Below are 24,862 nucleotides of genomic sequence, written 5' to 3'. Positions count from 1 at the left end.
TTTTTCCTTCTCTGTGGTTATTTTCCTTATAAATATTTTAAGCCCGATTCTTGTAAGGAGTGAATTGTGATTAGAGTTATTTACTTTTAGAATTAAATTTGTTGGTAAAATATCTTGTTTGGAAAGTTTTTCAGTAAAACTGTTTTTGTTTTTTTTTTAAAATGAGTAAGTATTGAAGACTTACTAGACTTAATCAAGTATTGGAATAGTTTAGATACCATATATGAAGTCGTAGATTATTGTAAAAAAGTATGGATAAATCTTTGAGGATATGCATAGATTTGATTTTTTTTTTCTCTCATGTCAATATTGTTTGTACTCTTAAAATAATGTATCTATAAATTGTTTATCTTTACCCTCTGGATGATAAGTATTAAGGGTGATATTTGTGATTAATTATACAATCAACTATATGTATTATGGAAAGGGGCTTTGATAAAAATTCATCCAATATCCATTAAGTATTACAAATAGCTAAAAATTTCAAAGATCATTTTGTTTATTTATTATTCATTTATTGTCTTCTATTGTATTATTTGCTGAAAGAACATTAGTGTTGGATGACATATTTATTAAGATAAGAAGACAAAAAGAATATTTTTAATATTGAGAATACATAGAAAGAAAAACATTTCAAAGGAAATAACAAGAAAAAAAACCCTTTAATATTGTAGAATTAATCAAATCTTTATATAAACAAGTAATATTAATATTTCTCGTACTCATATTAAACACTATAAAATCAATCGAGAGATTTTTCTGAGATATATTGTACATATCATTACCACTCAACTTAACTAAAAGAAGTAATCTTAACCAACCAAATGTACACAAACTTTATTCCTATTCACTTTTATCATCTTTTTAATGCATTTATTTTTCATAATTTTTTCAGGCGATGAATTGAACTTGGTTCAGAAATTTTGAATACTTTCCACACATTAAATTGTTAATATAATAATATTTTTACTTATTTAATTATTTTGTATAATATAACAAAATAAATTATTTTTTATATTTAATCATTTTCAATTTTGATCATGTATAATTTAAGAATAGTTATAATATCATCTAAACTGTTTTTTTAAATGATGTTTAGCTGAACTAATGATCAATCTGAGGTGAAAACTTTAAGACCATGATTAATGATGTGTATAAAACAATATAATTTACACATTAATTTCTTATAAAAAGAATAAAAATGATGAAAAACTTATTTATGAATTATTGATTTATTTTAAATTTAATAAATGTGTCATAGTTTTTTAAAAAAAAAATTAAATGTTTTTCTGTAACTGAAATTTTTTAGCAATGTCAATTGTACCAGTTAGATCAAGTATTATTTTTAGGGCATGCACAGTGTGAAAGACAAATTGTTTTAAAATTTTAAAAATCAAAACTAGATTCAGATGAAATTAAAAAAAAAAGAAGCATGAAAGTATAATTTAGAAAAATAAATAAATTAATAAATAAAATATCATCTTAATAATATATTAGCACAACATTTTTTTATAAATTTGATGTCTGCAAAATATATTTTATATAGCTGCACCGTGGTTTCCCCCTCTCGCTACAGGACCCAGCTCTGCAAACTGAATCAGTTGGCGCCCCAGAGTGTCTGTATTTTTGCTCATTAATTCTTCATTCCCATTCATCCGCTTCACTCCATTATTGGGTGAAGATTTGTGTTTCTGTTGTTTCTTTTTCTCATGATTTTTGACGTTTATTTTGGATTCTGAATTGTGTTTCTTTTTAGGGATTGTAATTCTGTTGTTGGGGATTTGTTTCTTTGTGTTTGTGTTTTTTGAATTATAGATATTTTCCTTTTCGTGTTTGAGCAGACTCCGTTAAAGGAGTGGTGATGTGGGACTCGTGTAGCTCCAGGACTTGAATCTCATCAACTACCTCCTACAATCTCAAATATTCCATTTCTGTAGCAACTTATCTTTTCCAGGTAACTAAAACCCCTAATTTTTTCTTACCTAATCAATTGTCCTTGGGTCTTATTTCCCCTAACTCTTATCTTTTTAGACTGTTTGTCCAGATACTGATTAGTTTTACTTTGATGTTCAATTGTGTTTAATTTGTATATTATAAGTTTGAGTTATTTCACCTGCTCGCTATGTACTTCTTTTAAGTATTTCTTGTGTGCATTTTTATTTGTTATGTTGTCTCAACACAGCTGCACTGGAAGTATTTTTCCTGAATTTGATCCATTTATTGTTACTTATTCATATTTGTGGTTTATTTTATTTATGATTAAACTAACTATGAGTCTGTGTGTATAGACTTTCTAATAAGCAGAGAAAAATAAGAAGAAAAAAAGAAATTCCTCTATAAACTAAAATAATTTGTGTACAAGTTAAAAGTAAAAAATGTTTAGAGAAATTATATAAGAGAGTGTTTACAGATTAGCTTATGCATAAACTCATTTTAACTTAAAGGAGAAACTAATTTCAATTTTCTTATTTTTCTCTCCTATAGGTGCATATGGGCAAACTCTTCTAGACGGGGCATGTGTATTACATCAACAAGGAATTAATTGTCTTGTTGGTTACTGTCTTCCGTGTATCTTGGAAGAGTAGTATGTAATTCATGCCGAGTTGTGCTTTGACTGTAAGTAATTTTTTACCATTGAGCCCACACTTTCACGCTACAGCATAAACAGTTGTAGGATTTGGTGGAGTTTTCTGAGAACATGGATGACATGGACTTGCAAATCTCCCTGGATAAACTACCAATCAAGCGGTTGGATTCCATTGAAGAAAATGGAATGGAACGATTCCCACCGTATGCTTTCCTCTTGATTCTCACTCCTTTTAAAGAGAAAACTATTTGCTAATGATGATGGCCTTTCAAATATTTACAAGAACAAGAACATTGGGCCCTATTTTTTTGTTTGCCTTTCTTCTCTGTAATTTCTCTCTTAATATGTGCTTGTCTATTTGTGTTATTGCAGAGATGTGGACTACGATGAGAAGCGACTCTCCCTAATAAGGCGAATTGACTTTGCTTGGGCCATTGAGAAGGATGAGGAGAAGAAGAAGCAGAAGAAGAGCTCCAAGGAGACCTCAACACCATGGCAATGGCAGAGCATGGTAGAGAATTTGCAATTGGCACATCAGGAGCTCTCTGTCATCATTGATCTTATCAATACCGTGAGTAGTGCATGTTGCCTTTTGCATTGAATAACTGATATTTATATGAAGTTTAATTTTCTCCTGGGCTTCTGTTTGAAACAATGCAGTAAGCTTGTAAGCTTGAGGGTATTTGGTTTTTGACACTGGTGAGAGATTGCTTCTAATGGAACTTGCTTTAGAAGAAAAGGCTTGTTTGTGGCTTTTAGGAAAGTGTGTTAGTTTCATTCTTAAAGGAATGGAATAAAGTGTTTGAGAACTTTTATAATTTCAACTGACAACGCTAGAGTAACTAATTATCATTGTTTCATCACGAGGCATCATCCTTATTTGGTCTTAATGGAATCACTCCTTTATAAGCATCTTTTGTGAATTTTGGATGGCATGTTTGTTTTGAATATTGATTAAGATTTTATTTTAGGGTCTTTTGGCATAGTTGTTTTTAGTGTGACTGTGTAAGTTAGGAAGAGGCTGACAATACAAATATGTTTTGTTCAAATTATTGTGCTTAGGTGGAAGCAAATGATGCAGTAACAGTGGCTAGCATGACAAGACCAAAACTATTACCAAATGAAGCATTGTCTGATCTGGCTGTATCTGCAGCCACCAAGCTGCAATGTTACCGTGTAAATGTTCTTCTATCTTCTTTTTCTTGAAAGAAAAATTCTACTTTTTTTAATGTTTATTTTTATTGATAAATAAGTCAAGATTAGTTCCTTTTTTACTGTAGCAAGCTTATTTACTTAATTAAAAAGAATACAACTCAACTCGTGGCTAGTTTTGGGTCTCTTAAAACTTGTCTATGAGACAACTTGTTTAGTTTTCAATGATATGTTATGAAATATTTGAACAAGCTTTCTACCATGTGCAGCAAGTTGGAAAATATTTCAAGCAATCTGCCAAGGCTTTTGAACAACAGGTGGCTCGGGAAGCTAGGTTTTATGGTGCCCTTATCAGGTGAATTCCAATTCTTAACTTTTCACTTTAATATTCATTTATATGGGTTGATGTTTGCACGCATTTGAGACCATGTTTAGATATTAAATAACCCCGTTTTGTTTCTTCAAAAGCTGGTTCTTGCCTGTATCCATTTCACCAATGAATTAAAGAAACTCTCCTTTGGTTGTTTACTTAGCTTACATCATACCTATCACATGTCCTAACAAATGGACAGGTTGCAGCAAAATTGGAAGGTTAAACGGCAACGTCAGGCGGCTATTGTTCCAGGGAATGAAGGCTTCACCTTTGATCTCTTTGATAACTCATACGATCAAGCTTCTATTATCCGGTCATTGTCTATGTCCACTGTTCGAGTCAATCATGATGCTGCTGGAATGCTGGCGATAAATACGTCTCCTGATTTATGCCATTCTCTCCAATTTGGTTTTGTTGGTGCACAATCAGATCATATACTGAGGAATTTCAAACAAAACAAATCTCGCATCTCAGATGACCATAGTTTGGGTGAAACTGGCAAAGAGTACTCAACAGATGAAGAGTGTGTTAAGAAAACACATACACTCCTTCGTGAAGTACATGAAGCAATTTTCAATGAGCAGGTAACGAATTCTTTCATTATTATTATTATTGCTTTGCTGTATCTAGGCCAGTTTGTCCTATATTCTTACTTTGACCATTTCCTGTTGGTGGTTTGTTGCTTTGGACTCTTATTCTTTTAGGTGTTTGATTTAGTGAATCGAGAAGCATTTACCACAGTTACGGGTGTTAGTGTAACTGGAATACGGGAAAACTATTTACAATTAAGCTTAGGTCAAGGGACCTCTGTGTACTTAGCACTTGTGTCCAATGGTCAAGAACATTCCACTGTTGAAAATGAACTCACCAGTAATGCAGAAAATGCAATGTTACCACTAGAATCGTCTGATGGAATGAACCGCGAAGCCAAGCAGAATGCCCCGAAGAAAGGGCTGTTTTCTAATTCCATCTGCTATGAGATTTACATTCAGCAGATTTTTCATGAGCATATATTTGGAAAAGGTGGCGAAAAACCAATTTCCTCTGGGAATCGGTTGTCTGGGGTTCAGGCAAAGGAGACAAAAGATGGTGGATCCAATCTTCTTGGTCATTTTTTTATGTCTTTGTCGCACAGGATCTTTTCAACTAAAGTTCTTGTGGAGCTGGAAAACGTGGTATTACTCTTTTCAAAATTAAATTTAGCTGGTTGAAAAATAGACATTTGCTAAGTCTTTGATACCTGCAGGTATCCAAGGTCCCATATCTGCAGCTAATTACTAATCCCACGTGGCATTCTCGGGCTTCATCATGGGCTCTGTACATGGAGGTGCCTCAGTCTATCCTTCGTGGTAGCCAAATTAAAACATCAGATTGTTTGGAGAAAAATGCTGTCAAGCGTCAGTTTTGGATTAAGGCGGTGGTAAATGACAATTGTATCAATGTTAAAGCGGAAGGTTCTCCAAATGTCGCAGGCCTGTTCAAGGGAAAAATTGAGGAAACCCACTCAATAAACAAATATAACTGCAACTTAGCTGATCTTCCAGTGATAATTCTGCAGCAGGTATGTAGCTGATTCACAATGGAGTCATACTTGTGATAATAAAAGTTGTTTATTTCTGCAATTGAAATCATGCAGGTTGCGAGCCAAATTATTAACTGGTTATATCAGGAAGCTCTGATGGTTGGGATAAAAGCAAATCGAGACTTCTTATGCTTATCTTTTGAGCTAGAACAGGGTGAAACACTAGGCCTGGTTGCAAGTGTTGATCCGGAAGATATTGAAGGGTGTATATCTTGGTGGTTGGTCATGGAGGACAGTTTTGCCGAGGAGCAAAAGCTTCATATGAACATCACCGATGGTGCGTCGGAGTATAGGAAATTCCTAGGTCACTTGTCTCTTGATTTGTTATACGCAACACTCATCGACTTGGTAGGCTTGTGCAGTGGTGGCAGTGGCCAATGAAGTTGAATCAAATGTTATTCCTGCACTCTTCAAGTCTAAGAACTAGGAGAGGACTCATGCGCAACCATTGTATATGTTTGTCATTTTAACTTTATTTTTGTACACTACACCTCAACTAATTTGCTGTTGTCATATTTTTTTAGGGGGAAACAGCTATTTTGAGATTAAGAGAAAAATGTTCATCTTTTTATGTTTGAGTTATTATTATTATTATTATTATTAGTCTGCAACCATGAGCTTTTTTTTTTAACTCACCTCTATTTATACATTTGATTTTTCAGATTTTAATGTGATGCCATAAGTGAAAATAGACTGAGCTATAGAATATTTTAAAGGAATACGGGAGTATGAAATTTTAAATTCGCTATGAAAACAAAGCAAAGACAATACTATTATTGGGTTATTGTGACTCTGAAATATGATATGGGAGGAATATCACTACTTACTTGATGATAGATGTGTCCATGGATTAATTCAAATCTAATTTAGATCTAAATAATTAGATTGGAAATAAATTTATATTTATTATTTATATTGAAATATTTGATTGGATTTAAAATTGAAATCCATTTTTTTAAAAAAAGATAATAGTTTTGATGTTTATATATCAGTTTGATATTGATTCTAAAACTAATACCTCTTCAAAGACTATTGTTCACTGCAACTTCATGTCCAAATCACAATCTGCACAAAAGACTACATCTCGATACTAGAAATTTTATTTTCTTACACAACTGAACCTGACATGATGTGTAAACAAAAAGCAACCCACTTCTGCAAGCTATAACAAAAACAAAAACATGAAAAATTATAATATACTTAAAAGTTATAATTGTAAGCTTGTGATGAGAGAGCCAGTATACAGGCAAATTAAGTTTAAAGCCCGTCAAAATCTCCAAGGAGCACCGCCAAGCCACAGAAAAGGTTGCGATGATTCCTCATTTTTGTAGGCCACAATTTATTATAGAACTCAAAATAATCTTGATCAAGTCACTTGCTTAATCATCATCCATCACATAAAGGAACAAAATAAATGCAGCACTATCCATCTCAAAATCTCATAATAGTCAGTCATAGCCTTTTCCCAGACAGTTCAAACAACGCTGAACCCTGCAAAATTAAGAGGAAACATTAGGAAACTACAAATAGTCCAAAAAATCATAATTTATACCATTATATAAAAGGGTGTATTCACTTTCTGGAAATTTTTTTTTCAATTTTAATAAGAAAGTGTTTTTTAAATTAAAATAATTATATTACTAATTTCATGTTTAAGTGATTTTTTTATTTAAAGATTTTTTAAATTTAATCATTTTCTAAAATAAAAAATGACTATCTATGATAAAAAAAATTACTAAAAAATAAAAATTATTTATTTCATTATTTTGTGTTATCATGAAAAGCTGTTCAGAGCATATTTGTTGTGATTCTCATGAAATATAATTATGATTCTAGATATGATTTAATAAAATACTAGTACGTGAAATATAATTATAATTCTAAACATGATTTAATAAAATACTAAGAGGGGAAGCTATCATTTAACAAACTAATAGTAACCAATTTGAAAAGAAATAAGGATTCTAACTCTGATAAAATTGATACAATGGATTACTCACCATTACCATAAAAAAAATTGTGACCAAAAAAGAAAGACTAAGAAATGAGATTGGAAAAAAAAATTGAAGAACTTATTTTCGTTATATCTCTCACAATTTGATAATTCTCTCTAGAATTCATGCAATAGGATCTAGGAAAACTACAACTTACACATCTTACATTTTCTCTGCAAGCATACCCCATTTTCTAAATTCTCATCGAATATCGAACTAGGCATAAAATGAAGCAGAACAAAGGGAAAGCAAACCTGTTTCCTTCGCAAGTAGGACAAACGCAGGGGTTAATTGCAATAGGGTCGAACATGGGCGACCAAGCTATGGTGGCATTCCCATTGCACAGTTTGCATATATAAAACCCCTTCCCTCTACAAGCCCTACACGGCAACGCAACTTTTTCCTACATATAAACCCACGAAACATGTTCCATTACATCTATTTCCAAAAAGGAATAGGATAAAGTAATGAAGTTGAACTTATTCTTACCCGTTTCTTCTCAGACGCAAAGCGAAGCAATTTAATGGTAACAGTGGAAGTCAAGTTGAGAGTGACTACTCCACCAAAGATAACTGCAGCCGTCCTAACCAAAGGCAGCAGTGGCCTAGGGTTCATGTCTTCTCTTCCAATATCTTTACTTACTCCTTTTCTCACCCAAATTCTCGAACAACTGATCCGCACCACAACACACAAGTCACGAAGTACTGAAAATACACAGTTTATGGCAAGTAAATAATAATTGTCAATACAAAACGACTGTGTTTCGAGCCGGGGTTTGTTTTACTTTTCGATGAGGCACGTGACGACATGTCGTTTTGTTGTTTTCAACATCATCATCCTCTGTCGTTGCAGCAGAGTAGCACTGCACCTACTCTTCAACGGTGAAATTGAAGAAGAACGCTTCTTCGATGAAATAATGGAATTCGTAATTGCGAAGAAAACCGTTAATTTTCTGAACACTCAGGTTTCGATAGTTATCTTTGGCGTTCCTTCCGGTGCGCGCAATTCTTGTTCCTCGAATATGTGCGGAGATTGGGACGATCTGGGTAGTACAGACGCGGCTGGCGAGTCGTAGGCCTTGTGCAATTTTATCGTTTCTGTTGGAATGGATTATCAGAAGAACGTTTTCGCATTCCTCTTAGGCCTCTTTTGCGCTATTGGCATTTTTAGGGTTAGTATGCTTTCTTCTATTGTCGTTCTTTCCTGTTTCGGCGTTGGTTTTGCCGTTGGCATCACGGTAGGGACTTCCCCAAACGGAGAATCAGATGATGAGGTGAGGGAGAGTGAGAATAAGAGTGAGGACAAGGACGACCATTCGAAAGGCTAACATTTTTCATATTAAAGTCTAATTTCTAATTCTAATTTATAAATCAAAACTAGATTAAGATGAAAATTACGTTTTAGAAGGTGGAATACATTATTTACTTTCAGGTTCAAACTATATTTTTAATTACATAATTTGAAATATGTTTGTAAATTATATATTTTAAATTATACAATTCAAGAATGTATTCTAAATTATATAATTTAGGATACATTTTTGCGAAATATTGTGGTTGTACAATATTAAATACATTAATTTTTGTTATAATGTTTACTTATCTTATATTGACTTGGTTTGATTTTAATTTAGATAGGAGTGGTGTTTAGAGATGCAAGAGGGTGAGGGAGGTGCAATTTGATTGTGTACAATCTCGTTTTTAAAGTAAAATTATATTTTAATGGATATAAATTTTTGTCTTATTTTTATTTTTAGCGAACATTGGGTACATTCTTATATTTCTACTTCTTTCTTTCCATATACTAATCAAAATGTTAATTAAATAATTAAAAAAAATGCTTTACATACTACTTTGAAATAGTTAGTCTCGATTAACAGCTTTAATCTTATAAATTAAATAAACAATTTTTTTATATTTATTAAACATAAGACAAAATGTATCCAAAAGATATATTAAAATTATTGAGATATTATTATATGATTAAATTTAACTTATAGTTAAAAATATTAATTAATTATGATACAATAATTAAGTTGAAAGTTAATTAAGGTAAAAATAATATTATCAAAATGTAAATTATCATCCAAAATTATATTGTTTTTCTATATCTTTTCCATTTAGCAATTTCATATGTATGTTTGTAATCTTTTTAACATTTATGAAAGTGAATAAATTGTCATATAATACGAGACTCCTTAGTTAATAACAATAATGTTATTTTTTTTCATGAAGACGGTTCTTGCGTTTTTAAAATATTTAAAATATCAAGAAATTATAGGCATGTGTATGTGTTGTTGTGATGCCAAATATTTATATTGGTTTATCTGAGTTTGATTGATCATAAAACTTTTCTGTCAATATTTTCTGTTATGATTCTAAAAAAATTGTTTGAATTGAATTTTCGATATCTTGATATTATCTTAAAAAAAATAAATTTTAACTTTAATTTAACCTTACAGTATAATAAAATAAAGTTCATATTCATTTATATATTGTAAATTTGTTTTATCTCTCGTCAACATATGGATCTTCAACACATTTCCTCACATCAAAACATATACATCTCAAATATAAGACTAAACATTAATAGGTGGTTTTAATACAAGTGACATAATAGGCTCAACAAATAATTGTTGGGATATACTTTGGATGATTTTGTAAATAATTAATGATTTTTTGTTAGACATCAAAAGTTTGTTACAGCAACAAGAAAAGAACCTAAGAATTTGAATTGTACAGGAATTTGGTTGGAATGGTGCAATGGTTAATGAGATAGGAGACTTTAAAAAGAACGAGACATGGATTCTTAAGGAACTGTTGCCCGAAAAGGAATCCTTCAAAAGTAAATGAGTATACTAAATAAAACATCATTGAGACGAGAACATATATCAATTGAAAGTAAGTCGTGTTATATTCATACATTATTAGAAATAGGAAAGAGTGAGACTTGTTATATTTGTCAAAGAAAGCAAATATATCATGACAAAACCTAATGTCATAAATGGTGATCATTCGTACCTTTTTGACAGTGGTGACAATTAAAAAATGACATGTTCACCACATGAATGTACAAAACATGTTTTTCCATGGTGATTTGGTTAAGGAGGTGTACATGAAAGTCCTTTTGGATTTTAAAAGCATTAACCCAAATTTAGTTTGCATGTTGAAAAGGTCATTGGACAACTTAAAACAAACTTCTTGTTTTTGGTATGTTAAGTTGACTATTGTCTTGTTTTGTTCAATTATATTCATTTATATTGCATATAAGAGAAATACATCTCTATGTGTTAGTTTACGTGGATGCCTTAATTATAGCAGAAAATTATATTTCAACCATGAAATTTTTTAAATCTTACTTAGACGTCTACTTTTATAGGAATGACGTGGGAGTTTAAAATATTTTTTTGGGGTTGGATGAACCTGTAAATCAGAGGGGATTTATCTTTGTCAACAAAAATATACGTTGGAAATCATTGAAGACACATGTTTCTTTGGTGTCAAGCGTGTGGATTTTTTAATGGAACATCATAATCTAGTGTTGGCTTCTTATACACCTCTTGAAAATCCAAAACTCTATCGAAGACTGATTGGATGATTAATCTATGATTAGATCTAATCTTGCTTACTTGCTTACTTAACATTTTATCTCAGTTTACGCAAAAATCTTCATGATGAGTATCAAGAGACATCTTTGACATTTTTAAGGGTTATTAAATATTTGAAAAAACATTCACGATGATGTATTCTATTTCAGTTTACTAATAAAATTAAGTTATAGGAATGATGAGATTTGGAAATTGTCCACTTATCACATGTGAGTTAATTATATTTTTAGTCTCCTAATTTTGACACGAAATTGGAATTTATCCATCATCAAAACTTTAATATATTTTTGTTTCTAAGTTTTAAAAATAAATAAATATAATTCGGTTAAATTTTTTTGTGTGTCAAAACATGTTTCATACTAACATTTGAATTTAACATAGTTGTGTTAAAAAAGATTGTATTTTTTATTTTTAAAATTTAAGAATAAAAAATGCATCAAAATTTTAATATCAAAATTTAAAATCAGATAGTGGAATGCAGGTGTCAAGCTGAGGAGAGTCGGAAATCAGATAGTGGAATGCAGGTGTTAGCAGAGGAGCGGACGTTCGTTTTTAACAAAACTGATTTTCTGAAAAATCGCGTCACACCCTCTGCATGCATCTTCTTCTCCAAACTCTGAACTTCTTAAATTCTCCTCCTTCTCTCTAAAAACTCTCCCTTCTCTCTACCAAAACTCACCATTTTTCTACTCTGATCTCCATTCAGGCACCGTAGAAGCATTTTCGGCGTCCCAAGCTTCATTTTGAACCGAACAGTTTCGAGTTTTGAAATCGGTAAGTTTCCTTGTCTTTAGCCATTCATTTTTCTGGTACATGCAAACCAAGTTCTGGTTGCATGCTTTCATCTGGTCTGAGCCATTATTAATTTTTGGTTGTTTGGTTTAGTTTGAAGAGTTGTTGAGCGTTGAGAGTAGAAAGATCTGTAGTCAGACGAACCAAACTCTGTTTTTAGGACGTACGTTCATGCTCAGAGATAAGGAAAGTTTATTTAATTTAATTGTATGTTCGTTGTACGTTCGTTGGTAATTAATGAATGTTGCTGAGTGGTTGAATGTATATAAAGTATGAATATGATTATTTACTGAGTTATGGATTGTATGAAGTATGCAAATTAATTTTATATGAATGTATAAAGTTATGAAACTATATGTTAAGAAATGAGTTGGAATATAAATGATCCTGGTATGAAATTCCCCTAAGAAAGTGTACGTACGTTACTGAACGGTCCTTGACCGTTCGGTTTTCTAGTGAATTTGGTTAGTAGTGGATTCTTTCATTTGGAAAGAATCCTAGTTAAGGACGAGCGTTTGCACTTCGAAATAATGTGCTTGAGCGTTCGACCAAGCATAGTTCTGTGTTGATATCCTGTTATAAACTTAAGTATGTATGTGTGTGTGTGTGTGTATATATATATATATATATATATATATATATATATATAATTGTATATTTTAGTTATTCTTAAATACTACTCCAATAGTATCTTAGTATAATTATCAAGCCTCTTTTCTTTAAGTTTAGTAGCACCTGGTATTATACCAAGTGTTCGTCCTAAGCAAGTGTTTGGTCTTACACCAGGCACTCGTTCTATCTCCTTAAGCTAAATTTTCTAATACGAGCATTCGTTCAAGCCCTCTAGGGTTCGCTCACTATAGTGTTCAGTCTTTGACTGACATTTGGATTTCTTGATACTAAACTCAATTAAACTAAGTATTCACAAGTGTTCGGTTTCTTCATGTGAATTATTCTAAGTATTAGTTTGAATGCCTTGAAATATCCTTATTCATTGGTTTCACTCTGGAGTCCTCGTTCTTGGTCTGGTTTTTTTGATGTTCAGATGGAGTTCTCAAGAGTCAGTTCATCTAATTGGCTCAGCGTTGTAATTGACGTTCGTTCCATTCGTTTCTTGGAATATATGATTGTGCTCGTTATCTTTCTCAACCCGATATCAACCCTTTGTTCTTAATTTATTCCAAAGTTTGAGATCTCGCGATTTCACTCTACGTGTTTGGTCTCGTTCTGAGTTCGGGTTGAACGTTCGTTATTTAGAATTCGTATGAATCTTTGTACGAGGTGGTTAAATGAGATACTTATTAATGAAAGATGAAGAAAATGTGATATGGAAATGTTGTGGATTATGGACGAGCGTTCCGGGGAGGAACGACTCATGTATGAATATTGGAATTTGTAAGGTATGACTGTGGGCATGCTAAGTTGGCTGTTCATCCTAATGTTCCGTGAGTACTCGTCTTCACGTAGAGGAGGGTAGGTCATGTGAGGGAACGGCAGGAGGTCCTAGTCCTTAGGGGTACTTTGGACAGATAGGACTAACCTCGGGTGGCAGCTGTTGAGGGCATCCCAATTACTACATCACCCGGGTGCACGAACGCCTGTAGCTACACAGATTTCATACAGTCCGGACGGTCAGTCTAGTAATAGGCTTTGTATGATGAAATTTTATCTTGTGTGTTGGATTGTTTGAAATGTATGTTTATGCATGAATTAAATTACATAAGCTTACCCTGTGTTTCCTGTCGTGTCTTATTTTGTACGTTCATCTTGTCGTTGCAATGATCATCCGTGTGGATGTGAACAGAAGGGAACGAGCTGTTGGAAGATGCGCTGGAAGAAGAAAATTTGGTCGAGGTTGAAGTTAAGACCGAACAGTATAACGTTCGGTCAGTAGTTTAGTTTTGTAGTGAGGTGGTCATTCGATCACCTTTCCTTTTTGTTATGTATGACCGATCGATGTATATTATTTTGTAAACCGTTCGGTTAGTTTTGTACCGCTGTACAGTTTAAGTTTGTAACTCTGTCTGTAAGGTCGTTCGGCCATAATCGTACGCTATTCTAAATGTAAGACTGATCTGAATTATTATTAAATGTAATTATTCTATTATATAGTTTATACTATATTTTTGGAATGTTACATTTTCTATCAACAAGATTTATGAAAAATTATTTTCACGATATTAAAATTAAAAATAATTATATAATATATACGTTAAGATATTTGGCTTTCTTTACCTTAAATATTTGTTTAGTTCATTGGTATATTATTATAATGAATGGTCCTCTACTTTCAATAAATAATATATTTGTATTAATAAATTATTTACCTTTTCTTCTTTATGGAACAAAAATTAGTATTAGTTCTTAAATCTCTTAAAGGTGAAGTCCAAAATCCATCCCGAACAATATGATTATGTAAAATATTTTCATAAATCATAGAATAAAAGAAATTTTGATAAACTTTTTGGGAAAAAAATATTGATATAATATGACATTTTTCATACGATTTTTTTTTATAAAATATAATGCCTGCTATTTGAAATACACCATTATGTAGTAATATATGGTTTTCTTATAATTAATATTTTATTACATATAATCTTCCTAGAATATTACATCATAATTTAAGTTGGTTATATATATATATATATATATATATATATATATATATATATGTGTGTGTGTGTGTGTTTTTTTTTGTTTGTACTCATAAGATGTTGATTAGTTTAATTTAAACAAAGTTTTAAATTTTTTTATAACATCTTCCTGATAACTCTCTTAATTTCTTTTTATGTTTTGAAAACATAGAAATGCAATTATTATTACTCTTTTTATAAAATATTTTCCTCCTAAAAAAAATAAAACAATTAAAAAATATTTAAAAAATTTAAAAAAACCACGAGGTGATGCATAACCCTTCTTTAAGAGTTTTAATACGGGAACGAAGCAATAATTTAATTGTTTTGATTTTTCAAAAATAAAAATTCAATTAAAATAAAAAAATAAGAGACCTATATAAAAAATTATCGAAAATAGAAACTATCAGAATTATTAAACCTTAGAAATAAAAAATATTTGATTCTTAAAGTTAAAAAATATAAATTAGTTCTAGATTTTTATGTCCAAATACTTTTTAAAATTATATTTTAGTAAAAAAATAATCCTATATAATTTAATAATAAGATTACTCTAATTCAAATTGTTTGGACTAAATTAATTTTACGTGTAAAGTAAACTAAAATTCAGACCAACAACTGGTCTTGTGCAGAGCAACAGACAGGGAATAAAATTGAGAAAAAGGAAAGGGTGGAACTCGAATGAGAAAAAAAAAAGAGTTGTCTCAACCCAACAATAGCAGAGAGAGCCAAACACGTCTTTTGACTAAAAAGTAACCAACCGCTTATCTCAATCAACTCGAAGTCTAATGTTTTCATAAGATTGGTTGCTTCAGCGTGGTATGTCGTGGACATGGATCTGTGTTGTGTGATTTCTTCTTCTCGCTCCATGTCCATGGAATGAGTGTTTCCCTTTGTAACTACTTTCCTCTTTTGGTAATTTCGATTGTAAGGTTGTCCTGTTTGTGCTGGGTTCGGTAATTTTCAGATTGCTGCTACAATATGGGTGTGGAGAATGCCTCGAAGTCCATTTCCACCTCACAATGCGATGACCAACTTAGTAACAGCAAAATCAACACACTCGTGCGATTGAATGTCTACGATCTCACCCCTGTCAATAATTACGTCTACTGGGTTGGATTTGGCATATTTCATTCTGGCGTTGAAGGTCTCTCTCTGTCTCTCTCTCTCTGTTTCCTTGAACTTTTTTAACTAGCTTTTATGCGTATACCAGATCTGATTTAGTGCAGTTTTTTATTTCAATTTTTCTATCTTTGTATTGCTTTGAGAAGGCTCCTAATTCACGATTCTGTGATATCATGTATGTTTTCCTTGAGTGCTTATTTGTAACTTTTCTCCATAAATTGAGAGAGCGGAGAGACGAGTATAACCTTGAGTTACTGAATAGTAATTTGTGATTAACAACACCTTACCAGCTTGTGGCTTCTCAGATATTGAATTGGAGAGCTAACTTCATAAGAGTGAAAAACAAACATGTCAATTAAATGGTTATAAACTAGTTAGACTAGTGACAGTGTTTTGGAATTACATATAATTTTTGCCGCACAAACTCTAGGTTCCAGTACCAAGGTACCAAGTTCCAAATCACATAATTTTTGCCTCACTCTAACTCCATGGTCACAATGTTTTTAATTAAGGGCTCAAAATGATTTGAAAAGATTAGCTAGATTTTGAAATGTTTTCACTTTATTAACTTATGTTTTTATGAATTTATAAATGATTACGACATTTATATAATTTGATCTCTCTTAGTTCTATTACATTATTAAATCTTATTATTGTTGTTTGCTACTTGACTTTATTATAAAGTTGAAACACTGTATTATTTTTGTGTTAAGAGTATTATGCTGTTCATTCAAGTCATTAATAGATTTTTAGTATTTTTTTATTAAGTGAATAAAAACTCAGTCTATAAAAACTCTACAAATTTCCTTAAACTATACAGTTTAACCTTACAATAGTGTGGCAGCCAACCTATACGCTTTTTTTTCCCTACAAAAAACAAAGGAACCTCTTAAGGTTCGGGGATTCCTAGATTCAAGATTCCCAAGTATTTCACACACCGACAGCAACAATCATAAATAATCCAGATTACATGTCTGGAATGTGAAAGACGAATGACGTTATGATGTTCCATAATGACTTCGAATTCAGAAACACTATCAATAGTATTTGTTGTACAATATCCAAGAGGGTGGTTGGCTGGAGTAAGGCTAACAAGTGAGCGAGAACTGAAACATCTATTGAAGTTAGAATAGCTCAAATGCAGCTCAATTTCTTTGATCTTATGCTTACTGTGGCAGATTTTGTATATTCAGAAAGCCTCTAGTCTGTTGAAGATAATTGAATGATTAGAATCCCGTTAACAGCCGCCTTCCAACTTATCTTTTCATAGTTGTCTTAAAAGATTTCCCTTAAGTGTCAAACTCCTTACTCTGTTTTAAACATTTATATTTTGCAATCTTCAGGTTTGGCTCTCCTAATCCACCTTATTGCTTCTGAAGACTATGTATTCTAAAATGTATTTTACCGTTTACAAGAGTGTGTTTGGTACGCTACTCTAGAAATGTAGAATTATGACTAATAGGCCTGTCGACCAACTTATAAGCTGGTTTGTCGAAAATCAGTTTGTAGATCAGGAAAGTCCCATGAATTAAGGGATTCTATAGTGGAATGGAGAAATTTTATTTCCTAAAATAGAATAGAACTCCTCTTATGTACATGTTGTATGATTATTCGGAGTTAATGCAATGAAATCTAATCGTTCTTCCCTAATTTTTCAGAAATAGAAGTTACAATCTCACTGTCAAATGTAAGCTAACGTGCACACATCTTCAGTTGCAATACAGAACTTGCTATCATCAAAATCATTATATCTTATTAGAGTCCTTTTTGGATATGTTGTATGTTGTGTGTATACGAGGTTTCATGCTTCTAGAAGTGGATTTCCTGGTTGATTGAGAATCTGTATTCAATAAAATAAATAAAAAGAAAATTAGCATATTTAAACTTACTCATTTTTATCCTTTTGATACACTACTTTATTAATAGCTTCTGAGTTCTAAACATTTCATTTTTGTATGATTGTTTGGCAACAATCATAATTTTGTCAGAATTGTTCTGAAGATACCCCAGAAGAAGTGTTTCGTGATTTATGCTGATGAGTTTCCTGCTGTTGTAACTCTTGTTTTAATTTGTATATCTAATGCTCTAATCTAGTGAAGTTTTTTGTCTTGCTTTGTTTCTTTTATTTTGAAACAGTGCATGGTAAGGAGTATGGTTTTGGAGCCCATGATTTCCCAGCTAGTGGAGTTTTTGAAGTGGAGCCAAGGAAGTGCCCTGGATTCATATATAGATGTTCCATCACTTTGGGTCAAACTAATATGAGTGCTTCTGACTTTCGTACATTTATTGAAAACATGGCTTCTGAGTATCATGGAGATACCTATCACCTTATAACTAAGAACTGCAATCATTTTACAGAAGATCTCTCCAATAGATTGACTGGGAAACAAATCCCAGGTTGGGTGAATCGGCTTGCTAAGCTAGGTAAAACCGTACTAGGAAATTCCTTGTAAGCTTATTTTTTACACTTTGATGCGTGATTATCTTTTTACTTCCATAGTTCTTTCTGATCTCTTTTCATCTCTTCAGGGAGACACTTGTAACATCATGCTCCTATCAACCCCACCCGTCAGTTACAAAGTTTAGGGCCATTATAGGGCTCACATATTTCTGAAAACATACTTGAACTAGACAAGGAGAGAAAATACTGTCTTCAAACATCAAGTTATAGTCTCTATTATGAATGACAAAATATTAGAACCTTCAAGTTGTCTAAAATATAATCTGACAATGATATCATGTTTTGCCGATGTATAAATTTTAAACTTCATCAGTTTTTTTCAAGTTATTCTTGGCAATGAAAAGTACTTTGAAAATATCAAACATCAGTTGCTTTTAGCTGGATAACACCATTTGTAATGTCATCAACAGAGACTAACAATCGGACGCATTGATTTTCTCTTCTAGTTCTGTTCTATACATTTTATGTCATTTTAGTCCTAAAATACAATGAGCATAGTCCTAATGTCCATCCTCTGGTAAAAATTGTAGGTGCTTTATGCAGTTGTCTACTTCCTGAAAGTCTTCAAGTAACAAGTGTTAAACAGCTACCTGAATACCATGAATGCTCAGGTGTGTGTATCTCTTGTTCTTTCTTTTTTCCCAGTCAACATGTATTACAGATGATGCATATACTAAATTTCCATCTTGCTAATAATATCTGCAACCTTTTTTCCTGTCTGTCTTTTCGAATGTTTGCAGAAGATGAATTTGTTGAATCTCTTTCACCTGCCACACCCCGCGAGTCCACAGAAATAGATGAGGAGCAAGAAAAGCACCTTCTTTCATCATCAACTGTAACTGAGGATGTTACTTTCGTTAGAGAAAGCCAAGCAAAATAATTGGTATCTTTGACGTTAGAAGTTACACAGGTGCTACGCTTTGAAATTTATCCATTTGTTTGCAGTGATTATTTTTTCTAAATTTTCTCAATCATCCATGGGTTTGGGTTCATTGAAACTGGAGAATCCAGTATTTGTTGTGTACAAAAGATTTTCGAACGGGGCTTATTTGTTTGATTTTTTTTTAGGGGTGGAAAGTGGGGCGAGGTTTGAGGCTTAGTATTTTGTCATGTTTGAAACTGTCTGTAAGCTATGGAATATTAGTCATTTTGTTTGACAACATGGTACAAAAAACATCTTCCAGTTGGAGGATGAGGGTTTAATGTTGTTTTTCTTATGAGGTTCATATCCTGCACAAAAGTAAAAGATGAAATGACCACTGTAAGCATGGTTGAATAGAAATGCCGTGCGCTTTCGACATGATTGACATGATCTAATGTGATAGAAATACTTATTGTGATTTATGATTGTGTATAATATTTCCTTCAAATGAGTAAAATTTTATGTCAATTAGGGTTAGGATATAGTTTGTGTTATTAATATACTTTATATTTCATAATAGAAACCATACAAAGTACATCGTAACAATTATTAGGGACTGAAAATTTTGGCTAATTATGAACCACTGAAGACAAATATTTATATCGCCTGAGAATGAAGACTTTGCATGATGTTGATATTTAAATTAGAAGGCGGCATTTGTATTATCGTTAAAATATATTAATACAACAGAATACACTAGAAGTTCATAATTCATACACTTGATTATAATATTTAGTAGATTCTGAGTTTTTATTATTGGATCTTTTTAAGTTGACAATTTTATTATCATTTTAATATTTTAAAATTTCCATATAGTTCATCTGATACACCAGTGGCTACAGAAGATGGTGAAAATTCACATAATGTTATATGATGTTCCAGTGACAACCCTAGACTGCAGTTTGAAATTCGTAAAATATGTATATCTATAAGCATATCTGTACATGAAAAATGTAGATTCACATTTAAAGGGATAAATTGTTACGTGTACACTTACTAATGTAGTGACGATGCATTAAGACATATTGGTATGATTTAAAATTATAAAATTAAAAAAAAAATTGTTAACCATATTCTTAAAATTTAGTTCATCGAGAAATTATCTGTAAGTTTTTTTAACGTTGTATTGTTAGGGCTTATATGGTGGTCAATAATAGGATACGGAGATTAGAGATGAGAAAATGAAGGACAAGTTAATTATCTTATCATGTTATATATTAAAAAGAAACTTCTCCTTAAAATAAAATATACGCTAGATTAACATATTATAATGAACAAATGGATAAAGAAATCATATCATCTTAGTACACCAAATAATTGATTAAAATATGATATGGTTATTATTTTCTTACATCAGTCTTCTGAATAGATCTTTAATATATTCATCTATCAATAAGAGTGTGTTATATACAGTAGCAATTAGTCGTTTAAGTTATTATATACATTCAAAACACAGATTTAATATGAATAATATGCAGAAATATCAGCAAATAAAATTTTTAAAATGAAAATAAAATATTTAAAATAAAAATTATAAATTTTTAATGTAAAATAATATTTATATTATAACCGAAAGAAAAATTAATTAAATCTATTTTTATTTTTACAGCTATTTCGTTTTAAATATATTTTTTTAATTTTCTCATAAATTTCTGCACGTCCATACCCATTTTCAGTTTTTGTACGTTGATCAAAAGGACAATTTCTTCATCATACCTAACATTTCGTACATAGAATTAATTATCATATTTAATATTTGAACATGAGTGACATTAATACTCCAAAATTTTCCTGTGAATTAAATAATTTCAGACAAATGAAATGGTGGATATTTTTTTTAAAATATTTTTAATAGAGGATATCATTCAATAATTCCGCTTTTTAAAACTATCTGCAATATGATACATCTAGTTGTTTGTAATTGTATGTAGCAGCAGCCTATGATGACAATACTATTCCTCCCAACTCATGAACTTATTTTCCATAGTTTTGACAAATTATTCAATCTTCCAAATAAACTTGACAACATAATTAGTGGCGCCAAATGCTCCTATTTATTATGCAATGGAAATAGCCTACCTTTTGTGAATAATCCTTCCCAAACTTTAAGATCTGTTTGAAAATTCAAACTTTCATTGACAGTAGTATGATATATCTAGTAAGAACATTATAACTTGGGAATCGAATAGTTGGTGTATAGAAAAAAAATTAATATATGATAATAAATTGTGTTTGCAGAAAGAATACAACAATATTTTTTCCAATTAATATAATTATTTGATTGGGTTTTTTAGATGGAAAGTACCCTGAAATTATTTAATGTCGTTTTAAAAAGAGGTCTTGATTATTCTAAAATTCGTATTATTTTTGGTGAAATTTCATTTTACTTCTGCTTTTGTATTTAAGCTCACGCGCTTTATAGTTGAAGTCAACATGAGACTTTATTTTATGATAAAAAATGTTGTTAAAAACGAAGTATCAAAGAATATCAACATTTGTCTTTGTCATGAACAAGTCAGATGTTCAAGATTTATCTGTATTGTATTACATTAATTTGTCAGAAACTACCCTTTATTTTGTCAAAAACACAAACATCAAGAATAAATAATAGGACTAGTTTTGTCGACCAGAATTGTTTTCATTCTATAAATTTTAACCATATACTCTCTTTGAGGTGAGAAAACCAATCCCTCCTTCGTAGAAAACTAAATTAATGTAATGGCGTTATTATAACAAACTTACAAAAGTTATCGTTTTACATTCCAAACTATTCGTTACTTATTAGGAAAGAAGGAACAATAAGTGAAACTAGAGTTAGGTTTTCTTTCTCTTTAAGTTTGACAATTTCTTCCATATATCCCCACCACTTTTTCTTTATTGATTATACTGTATTATTTCTTACCTTAGCACGAAAAGACTGATTAGCGTATAAAATTAAAGACTAGATCAGCAAAAACTTAGTCAAAGGAACCTCCAAATCACAGTAATGCCAACATACAGGCATTGATTGTTTGCAGAAGAACCCAGAAAACAGGTTATAGTGGAAAAAAAAAGATGAACTGTATGTATATAACATAATCTCCACACTGAAAATATTAGAACTATGTCCCAATTTATACAATTGAAGTAACTAAGTAATGAGAAGCAAAAAAATAGCAAGGGAATAATACCCTGAAGGAGATAGATTGAAGTGCATTAGGAGGTCTAATCCCCAGAGAGAAGGAAGCTATCTGCCAGATAAAATAGTTGTTCCAAGTGAGTAAGTAGATGTACAATCCACATTGCTCGAAACAGAGGTCAACAACCTTGCAAGATTTCGATGATCTACAGGATCTTCATCAACAGCTAGTAAATCAACTAGAATCATTCTGGAACCAGGGGGTTCATCCACCCTCACACGCTGCTCAAGCATATCAACCACTTGTGCCATTGTAGGTCTCAATCTTGGCTTCTCTTGTATACACCACAATGCAATATACACCAATCTAATCACCTCACTCTCATCCACAACCCCACTTTCAATCAACCTATGATCCACAATCTCCATGAACTTCCCCTCCCTCACTTTCTCGTTAACAATCTTTGGAAAAAACTCCCACTTTTTCTTACTGCTGTCTCTCGGATCCTCCACCCTCAGAACATTCCTTCTCCCTCCAATTATTTCCAACAAAACCATCCCATAACTGTAAATATCAGTTTTCTCTGACACTCCTCTTTCCAAAAGCCACTCAGGAGCCAAGTACCCTCTTGTCCCCCTCATTGTTGTCATCACCTGACTCACATCGTTTCCTACAAGCGTTGAGAGACCAAAATCTGAAACAAGAGCCTTATAATCCTCATCCAAGAGTATATTCTCGGGTTTGACATCAAGGTGCAAAACCCTCTTCCTACAATCATGGTGAAGATAAGACAACCCCCTGGCAACATCAATCGCAACCTTATACCTCGAGTTCCATGGCAAACACCCACTTCTACGTGCACGCTTTTCCCTTGAGGGAAAGATCCAACAATCCAAAGACCCGTTTGGGATGTACTCATAAACGAGGTACCTAGGCGATGTGGGGGCGTTACAATAACCAAACATGCGCACCAGGTTGACATGGTGCACGCTAGCAATGGCGGCAACTTCTGATCTGAATTCCTTCTCCCCACGCTCCTCTCCATCGATCCGTTTCACTGCAACCGAAGTTCCATCGCTGAGAATGCCTTTGAAGACCGAAGCCGAGGACCCTCTTCCCAACAGTGATTGAAAGCCATCCGTTGCTTCCTCAAGCTCCTTGAAACGAAACTTCGTGGGAACCCCGGCAACTTTTCTTAAGAAACTGTACTCTATTCGAAGCTCTCGCCCTTCCGTCTTCAACTGTGATTCCAACAACCTCCTCCTGCGGTGGTAACGGTGCCTTATGAATGCACACGAAAAGACGGCGATGATCACAGCAATAGAAGCGCCACATATGAGGAAGAAGGCGTGTGAAAGCTTCAGGGAGACGCGTGCAACGATGATAAATATGATAAGTGCAATCACCGCTATCGCAGAGATTGTGTTGGCTTTTCTGTCCTCCATTAGAACTTCATTGTTTTCTGGTGAAGGAGTAAACCAACGGCAAAAGGGTCTCTTTAGTATCCTGACAAGACTAGGGAGGTTAGATTAGGTTGTGATGAGTGACCGCAAGAAAAAAAAAGTGTAACTTGTTTTTATATAAATACAACTATTTCATTAGTTTTAGTGAGGGGGACCATTCTTATCGTCGAAAACGGCTAAAAAACTTAGATAATGGTTGGTATTAACATTAATTTAATTATGTACGTTGGAAGTAACCAAGAAATTTAATTAAAAGCAACACGTCTGGACCGTAGAAAAATGCATGGGGTTGTAGTTTTGAGAATTGTTGTGCGAAACGCGGGCTTTGATTTGGTCAGTGTTGAAGTTCTCGAAATCCAATGGCAACATATGTAGTGACAAAGGGGAATGAAGAATGAGGACAAGTTGAGGTTTAATTTGGTCAACAATTGGGTTCCTCTCTGTGTTGGGAAGTAAATGAAAAACTTTTTGTTGTGTTGTTTCCCTCTCTTCCACAAAATTTAGCACAATGTGAGAATTCAATGACAAAGCTCTCATGTGTGGTTGTTTTTAAGATGGCCCTCCAACCATGTGAGAATTCAATGACAAAGCTCTCTTTCTCACTACTATCATTTTGGGATGCCCCAATTCATCTGTCTTCAGTAGGATATGATTTTCTTTAATTTTTTATTTATTTTTTACTTATGATGTCAATTTTTTTAGCTAATTATCGACATCTTTTTCACCGATTTGTTACGTGTTCAGAAATTATATTCCTAGGATTACTATTTCTGGAAATTATTTTCAACAGACACGTTTGGCAATATATGAGTCATTTCTTGGAATATTTTGAAAAGGGGTATAAGGAGGTGAGATTGATAAATTATTTTACAAAATAGATTAAGTAATAATGAGACTCTTGGCTTTTATAGATATATATGAATGGGCATTTCTTCCTCCACCCCATGTGTTCTTCCTGCACCCCCCATATTTTTTAAAATTCCAAATATCCCCTTGCTGAAATTAATAAAAATGGAGAATATGTTGAATGGTTTGCTTGTTGGTAGTGA

The 24,862-nt window shown here is 32.3% G+C and overlaps 4 protein-coding genes across 8 annotated transcripts; 2 read left to right on the top strand and 2 right to left on the bottom strand.

The window, feature by feature from the left end:
* Positions 1 to 1,488: 1,488 nt before the first annotated feature.
* On the top strand, positions 1,489 to 6,263 carry LOC124834044 (RNA polymerase II transcription mediator). 4 transcript variants are annotated; one of them, XM_088105158.1, is made up of 11 exons: positions 1,489 to 1,616; positions 1,842 to 1,954; positions 2,485 to 2,584; positions 2,675 to 2,790; positions 2,960 to 3,158; positions 3,650 to 3,763; positions 4,009 to 4,094; positions 4,312 to 4,696; positions 4,817 to 5,287; positions 5,359 to 5,673; positions 5,749 to 6,263. In XM_088105158.1, the coding sequence occupies exons 4-11, from the start codon at positions 2,699 to 2,701 to the stop codon at positions 6,073 to 6,075; spliced, it is 1,989 nt and encodes a 662-aa protein (XP_087961284.1). In that variant the 5' UTR covers positions 1,489 to 1,616; positions 1,842 to 1,954; positions 2,485 to 2,584; positions 2,675 to 2,698; the 3' UTR covers positions 6,076 to 6,263. The 4 variants fall into 4 exon arrangements, with proteins under 4 accessions (XP_087961284.1, XP_087961283.1, XP_047164589.1 ...); XM_088105157.1 differs by having other exon boundaries at positions 2,669 to 2,790; XM_047308633.2 differs by having other exon boundaries at positions 2,485 to 2,790.
* A 497-nt stretch (positions 6,264 to 6,760) lies between these two features.
* Positions 6,761 to 9,005, bottom strand: LOC124834060 (plastid transcriptionally active protein). 2 transcript variants are annotated; one of them, XM_047308657.2, is made up of 4 exons: positions 8,473 to 9,005; positions 8,178 to 8,392; positions 7,943 to 8,091; positions 6,761 to 7,185 (listed from the first exon to the last, which is right to left on the bottom strand). In XM_047308657.2, the coding sequence occupies exons 1-4, from the start codon at positions 8,495 to 8,497 to the stop codon at positions 7,143 to 7,145; spliced, it is 432 nt and encodes a 143-aa protein (XP_047164613.2). In that variant the 5' UTR covers positions 8,498 to 9,005; the 3' UTR covers positions 6,761 to 7,142. The 2 variants fall into 2 exon arrangements, with proteins under 2 accessions (XP_047164613.2, XP_087961282.1); XM_088105156.1 differs by having other exon boundaries at positions 8,178 to 8,358; positions 8,473 to 9,002.
* A 6,363-nt stretch (positions 9,006 to 15,368) lies between these two features.
* LOC124834048 (deSI-like protein At4g17486) lies at positions 15,369 to 19,653 on the top strand. The gene is made up of 4 exons (XM_047308638.2): positions 15,369 to 15,870; positions 17,985 to 18,272; positions 18,840 to 18,920; positions 19,050 to 19,653. The coding sequence occupies exons 1-4, from the start codon at positions 15,705 to 15,707 to the stop codon at positions 19,187 to 19,189; spliced, it is 675 nt and encodes a 224-aa protein (XP_047164594.1). The 5' UTR covers positions 15,369 to 15,704; the 3' UTR covers positions 19,190 to 19,653.
* A 2,619-nt stretch (positions 19,654 to 22,272) lies between these two features.
* On the bottom strand, positions 22,273 to 23,924 carry LOC124834030 (putative receptor-like protein kinase At5g20050). The gene has a single exon (XM_047308615.2). It carries the CDS (start codon positions 23,793 to 23,795, stop codon positions 22,458 to 22,460), a length of 1,338 nt encoding a protein of 445 aa, XP_047164571.1. The 5' UTR covers positions 23,796 to 23,924; the 3' UTR covers positions 22,273 to 22,457.
* Positions 23,925 to 24,862: the final 938 nt, after the last annotated feature.

The sequence above is a fragment of the Vigna umbellata genome, chromosome 1 (assembly GCF_029865625.1).
Source record: "Vigna umbellata cultivar VRB3 chromosome 1, Vumbellata_1.0, whole genome shotgun sequence".
Taxonomy (NCBI): domain Eukaryota; kingdom Viridiplantae; phylum Streptophyta; class Magnoliopsida; order Fabales; family Fabaceae; genus Vigna; species Vigna umbellata.
Note: the sequence above shows the minus strand (reverse complement) of the source record. Positions and strands in the feature narration are given on the sequence as shown.

Bases quoted from the DNA above. Each gene is read 5' to 3' on its own strand.
- LOC124834044 (XM_088105158.1), top strand. From the start codon at position 2,699: ATGGATGACATGGACTTGCAAATCTCCCTGGATAAACTACCAATCAAG. The intron at 3,764-4,008 runs GTAAATGTTCTT...TACCATGTGCAG, and splicing joins CCAAGCTGCAATGTTACCGT to CAAGTTGGAAAATATTTCAA. The intron at 4,697-4,816 runs GTAACGAATTCT...TTATTCTTTTAG, and splicing joins AAGCAATTTTCAATGAGCAG to GTGTTTGATTTAGTGAATCG.
- LOC124834060 (XM_047308657.2), bottom strand. From the start codon at position 8,497: ATGTCGTCACGTGCCTCATCGAAAA. The intron at 8,393-8,472 runs GTAAAACAAACC...GTGTATTTTCAG, and splicing joins GTCACGTGCCTCATCGAAAA to TACTTCGTGACTTGTGTGTT. The intron at 8,092-8,177 runs GTAAGAATAAGT...GTTTATATGTAG, and splicing joins TTGCGTCTGAGAAGAAACGG to GAAAAAGTTGCGTTGCCGTG.
- LOC124834048 (XM_047308638.2), top strand. From the start codon at position 15,705: ATGGGTGTGGAGAATGCCTCGAAGTCCATTTCCACCTCACAATGCGAT. The intron at 15,871-17,984 runs GTCTCTCTCTGT...ATTTTGAAACAG, and splicing joins ATTTCATTCTGGCGTTGAAG to TGCATGGTAAGGAGTATGGT. The intron at 18,921-19,049 runs GTGTGTGTATCT...GAATGTTTGCAG, and splicing joins TGAATACCATGAATGCTCAG to AAGATGAATTTGTTGAATCT.
- LOC124834030 (XM_047308615.2), bottom strand. From the start codon at position 23,795: ATGGAGGACAGAAAAGCCAACACAATCTCTGCGATAGCGGTGATTGCA.